The sequence below is a fragment of the Mizuhopecten yessoensis genome, unplaced genomic scaffold (assembly GCF_002113885.1).
Source record: "Mizuhopecten yessoensis strain PY_sf001 unplaced genomic scaffold, ASM211388v2 scaffold2411, whole genome shotgun sequence".
NCBI lineage: Eukaryota > Metazoa > Mollusca > Bivalvia > Pectinida > Pectinidae > Mizuhopecten > Mizuhopecten yessoensis.
Genome location: NW_018404533.1, coordinates 529,713 through 535,205, shown reverse-complemented (window position 1 = coordinate 535,205; position 5,493 = coordinate 529,713). Strand labels below are relative to the sequence as shown.

General features: G+C 39.6%; 1 protein-coding gene across 1 annotated transcript; it reads right to left on the bottom strand.

The window, feature by feature from the left end:
- Window positions 1-474: 474 nt before the first annotated feature.
- LOC110445913 (transmembrane protein 79-like) lies at window positions 475-1,822 on the bottom strand. Its single transcript, XM_021490780.1, has one exon. The coding sequence runs from the start codon at window positions 1,633-1,635 to the stop codon at window positions 1,096-1,098; it is 540 nt and encodes a 179-aa protein (XP_021346455.1). The 5' UTR covers window positions 1,636-1,822; the 3' UTR covers window positions 475-1,095.
- Between the last annotated feature and the right edge of the window lie 3,671 nt (window positions 1,823-5,493).

The following is a 5,493-nucleotide window of genomic DNA, read 5'->3' as shown; positions in this document are numbered from 1 at the left end:
TCACCAATAAGCGTTTCTGTTTTGGTGTTTTTTGCAATGTCAGTACCCAAACCGGATCACAGCTTGAATTTTGTAGTATTTTGCGCTTCAAAGGAATTTTATATAGGCATTTATTAACATTTCATTATGATCTTTAGAATTTGAATGATTTTTTTTCTTCCATATTAGGAATTTATTCCTACAGTCAGAAACAAAACTGATTAGTCCTCGCACGTGCCATAATCTAACAACGTAAACAAAAATCTAGATTTTGCGTTTGAAATACGTCTTCTGGTGCTATTTGAACTAATATAGTAATCGTCTCTAGTCTAAATATGATGAATAACTTTGTATTATAAGGAGAGATTATTGGAAAGAGTGATCCGATTGGGGTACTTGATCCGATGTAGGTACTACCTCCTCATATGCAAATTCCGTCCTTATATGACCTGGATGTAGCTACAACGTTAAACCACAAACAAACCAACATGCAAATTACGACTTTTGTTGGTATACACGTTAATTGTTATAGTTTCCTTACATTTGAAATATCTTGTCATTTTTCGTTGCAGTAATACATGATACTTCCATGTTCTCCTGTTTGGCTCTGACCTGTTTCTGTTTCTCGTTCTTGTAATGCAGATCACTTCGAAACTACACAGGAACATGGTCTACTCAGCGATTCCCGCTATGCACAAAAGATGGCGACCAGGAACGGTATAACTGACATCGCTCCACATTTGACCGATGGAATGAATTCTGTAGAATTATATACTGAGGACTGTTAAAGATTGTACACCATTGAAGGTCTCACGTGTAACTTCCGTTTTTATTCACGCTGACTGCGCATGTCAAATATAATATACTTTCAAGTTGCTTGCACGTTACCTGTAACCATTACCGCCGAAGCTATCACTATCGGTGTCCGACTTTCTTCGGATACTTCCGACTTTCTTCGGATACTTCCGACTATGGAGTTCGCCATAGTGATGTGGAGGTAAACCTGTTTAATTGTAGGTTCACCCTTTTGGAAATTACAGCATCGCAAGGCTCATTTTGCACACGGACATATCTGGTTATTTGCCGACGTTGACAATTTTCGGTCAGTGGTAAATGTTACTGTGTGAGAAAACAATAGAGACAGTAAACATAGACTCCCACAGTAGGTAGAAACGTACTCATAAAGCCGAATATACGCTTCATAGCATCTATCGGGTAGATGATCTGGAAGATAATTCTGGCGATGACAAAAAGGGTGACGAGGACAGGTATCGTTTTCATCGCTTCAGGGGACAGGTAGGTACATAGGGCGAGTTGACCGATGAAATGGAAGACGAACTGTTCTAATGTGTTGCGTAGAATTTTATTCTGTACACTGACGAGATGTTCACCGTTACCTTTGATAGGATCGCTAGCAGCTTCCGACTTCGCTCGCATCTTACCGACTCCCTGGATACCCATCAGCAAGGTTAGGCCTCCCAACAGTTGCCATCGCAACGTGAATATGAGTCTGTCTGTGACTGACGTCATCACCGGAAGTGAGAACGGGAACAGGTAGTATCCTCCAATGATATACGCTGAGAATGCCGTGACAGTGAGAGCGAGTCTAAATCTTAGAACCGACAGCAGTCTTGGTGACAAACCTTCGAAAACCATTTCGGTTCCTGTGATGGCTGTTTCCGGAATTATAGTTTCTTGAAACCTACGACATAAGCAGACACAACGATATATGAATTCTCTCCCGGCTATATGCACACTAACCTTTTACCGAGCGCCCGACTTGTTTACTCTACTTGGGCCGCTTTTGTTTATCGCGATCCAAACGGTTGAACCGATTTGACCAGAGAATTTCGTTAAGGTCTGACCTAGTAATCAGATGCTGTTTTCATGCGAGCATGCCTTAATTGCAAGGCTGCATAAATTTTGGCAGGTCCGTCAGGATTTATACTCGAAAATATTGCATTTAAAAACAGACGAACTGGTTGTTCCGCATAAACGAACAGGTCCCTGTGGTAGCGTTACATACTTTTAACTGTGGGAACGTTCTATATATTGACTCTGCGACAACAAATAGACGGTCGGTTAGGTTTAACGCGATAACGAGGGCACCATGCTGAATGACACTGCCGAGCACTTCAGTAATGTTTAGATAAAACTCTGTACGATGGCATGACATTTCAGAGTCTTTTATACTACAGAAGGTGGTTTGCTCTGCTGGTGGACTACCAATCCGCGAGCCTGGCTGTAGCCTTGTACACGTACATTGTAGCTAGTTTTTTTTTATTCTGAAAGGATTAAAATGAAATTATAGTTAAAGATGAGCGTAACATCCTCCCAAACAGCACTATACAGTGCATACTATTACTATAATTAATTATAAATCAAGTCGTACTTTGGGTACCTGTAGGTAGGTTGTATTTACGATGCGCTACATTCAGATCCCTTTTCGGCGAGGTTGTGTTAAATCATTTTGTCTTTACAGCAACAAAAAATCCCCTATTTTTCGATCAATGTCCCATTATACATTTCGGAACACTATCTTAATGATAAATAATTAAACAGAAAACCTTTCAATTTGATAGTTAAAAATGAATAATGCATGTCTTTAAATAAGTTTCCGAGTATTTTTTTTATATATATGTATATACAAGGAACGTTTATGAACATACTTGTGTTATCCTATATTTTTTGCATTCAGATAAAAACAAAATTAATTATGTTTTGTTCTGGCAAACGTTTCGAAGAAGAGTTGCTCGTAGTTTTATTCCAGAACAAACTTGAAATTGAAGACATCATACTTAGCGACGATAATGGTCCTTTCATACCAAAATACATTTTGTATATAAAAAAAGGGTGATGACTTTAATTTCCCATTTTTCTTGATTCTGTTATACGTACTTTTGATCATTGATTCCTGTTGTTAAATGATAATTAATAATAATAATAATTCGAGGTTCTTATATACTGCTTTATCACAACCTAGTTCGTATGTCGTCTCAAAGCGGTTCAAAAATTATCATCCGTGGTAATAGGGACAATATCTTTCTAAACTCCCTGGGGAGCATACAGCCGGAGCTGCCATTTCGGCGCTCACAGCTAGCATTCCACAATTCTAGCACTGCCCAACCACGTACTCATTTACAGCTGAGTAGACTGAAACAAGAGGAGTAAAGTATCTTGTTCAACGATACAGCACAGTGCCGTGATGTGACTCGAACCTGCAACCCTTCGGTCACGAGCCCGCGTCCTACCACTAGACTTCCGTGCCTCCAAACTACATAGAGAAATTCTATCTACCTGATTTCCAAATTTTGCGATTTCTTTTTTCTCGACTATGATTTCTGATTTAACCGACGTAGTTCCCTGAGTTTGACAGGAGGCATTATAACAGTCCTCACATGTGGTTCCCCGAAACGCTTATTATTTGGGATCGCCTGGTTTTGCCTACATGTGGATGCTTCGCCTTTTTACTATTTAATATGATGCTATAAGGGTTTAATTGTTAGTTAAATATATATATATATATATATGTTGAATATGTAATTTGGGGGGTTTTGTAGGATTCCTTGCCGACGTGGAGATTTTCATATACAATCAAGCCAGGATTTAAGGTTCAACGTTTTTATTCACCCAGGAGTTTCATCCCTGTTAGTCATTAAAATATACATATAATACACATACATTTCGTATCGAACGCACCTGACTAAAATAACGCAATACACAATACACACGTACATTGATTATAACATTCCACACCACACGTTTTCCAAACGACCAGACTATAACTGGACAATACATAACTGACGAGATAATTTACACAATGGCGTACGCAATAATATATAAATGTGGTTTACACTATAATGGTACGTTCTCCATTTATAAATATATAAACTAGCATTCTAGTGAGAATAAATACATACGCTCTACTAAATGACAAAATTATTGACCACGCCCGTCGGCGAAAATATAAAGGTAAATTAGAAATAGTCAGAAAATAATAATTTCAAGAATAAATAATACTTTACTTCTAATTCTATACTAGTTCCGAATATATAAAAAGTATTATTCTAGCCTATAAAATAAACAGAACAGTGACCTACCTAGTATGTGGTACCTGGGATAGCCTCCGTTCATGATGCTCATAGGGCAGATTGAGATGATCGATGTATTCAATATGGAAGGTATCGATGAAATGGGCAGATAGAAAGTTCAGAGGTAGCGAAGAAAACTTTAGGGCGGGAAAAATGCACGCAATGCGACAGATGTCATGGGTCATTGGTCAAGTTGTCAAACTAGTTTACAAAAGACATACACAACATACACAATACGTCACATAGACCACACACGTATACACATCTAAAAACGAAAGTAGCGATGACGTGACACGGCGACTTCGGTAGTGAAAACGCGGCACGGATAACGGAATGAAAGAACAAAATACGGATTAGAATATAAATAATGAAATCGTAAATTATATTGTTACTAAAGAACTCATATTCAGTATGTTCCCACTGAGTATGTACTTATTCAAATAATTATGAATATCAAAATAACAAGGGTGCTACAAATACAGAATCATCTAATAACGTTTATTTATGCTATATTGTGGGAGCCACGACTCAGCTAACAAATAGTGTTATACCCTTAGTGAAAATCCTGTAATCTGATTGGTCGAGCGAAGATGTTCATTTCACGCTGTCGCATACGCTTTAACATTGAGTCATTTGAAGGGTGTTTCCCAACGCCCTAGCAACGAGTGCCAGTATGTGTGATAATACAAAATAAAGACCGCGCACAGAAGAAGAGCGTACGGTTCGTTTCAGCCGCTATGCTCTTTTAGTTTGGTATATTAAAAAAAAGACTACATTCATTAGAGTGTGACAGTAACTCTTATTATTTAGAGGCAGCTTGGCCTCGGGTGACAGTAATACCCTCGGGGTGACCCTAGACACTGTCACACTCTAGAAGCCGAGGGTGACAGTGACATCCTCGGGCAGACCCTAGACACTGTCATACTCTAGAAGTTGAGAATGAAAGTGATACCCTCGGGTTGATCCTAGACACTGTCACACTTTAGAAATCGAGGGTGACAGTGATACCCTCAGGGTGACACTAGACACTGTCACACTCTAGAAGCCGAGGGTGACAGCGACACCCTCGGGGTGACCCAAGACAGTGTTACACTCTAGAAGCCGAGGGTGACAGTGATACCCTCGGGGTGACACTAGACACTGTCACACTCTAGAAGCCGAGGGTGATAGTGATACCCTCGGGGTGACACTAGACACTGTCAAACTCTAGAAGCCGAGGGTGACAGTGATACCCTCGGGGTTTCTTTAGTGTAAAGCACTGTCTCACTGGTATAACGTTCCACGTATACTCTTCTTCGATATCCAGGGGTTACACTCACTTTCGCTCTCTACACCCCTGGAATATGTCATGGCACAGTGTGCGCCACCTTTTCGATGAGACAAGAAGGCTAGTGCGATCCTTTGATGTACTTCAAAAGAACAT

Bases quoted from the DNA above. Each gene is read 5' to 3' on its own strand.
- LOC110445913 (XM_021490780.1), bottom strand. From the start codon at position 1,635: ATGGTTTTCGAAGGTTTGTCACCAAGACTGCTGTCGGTTCTAAGATTT.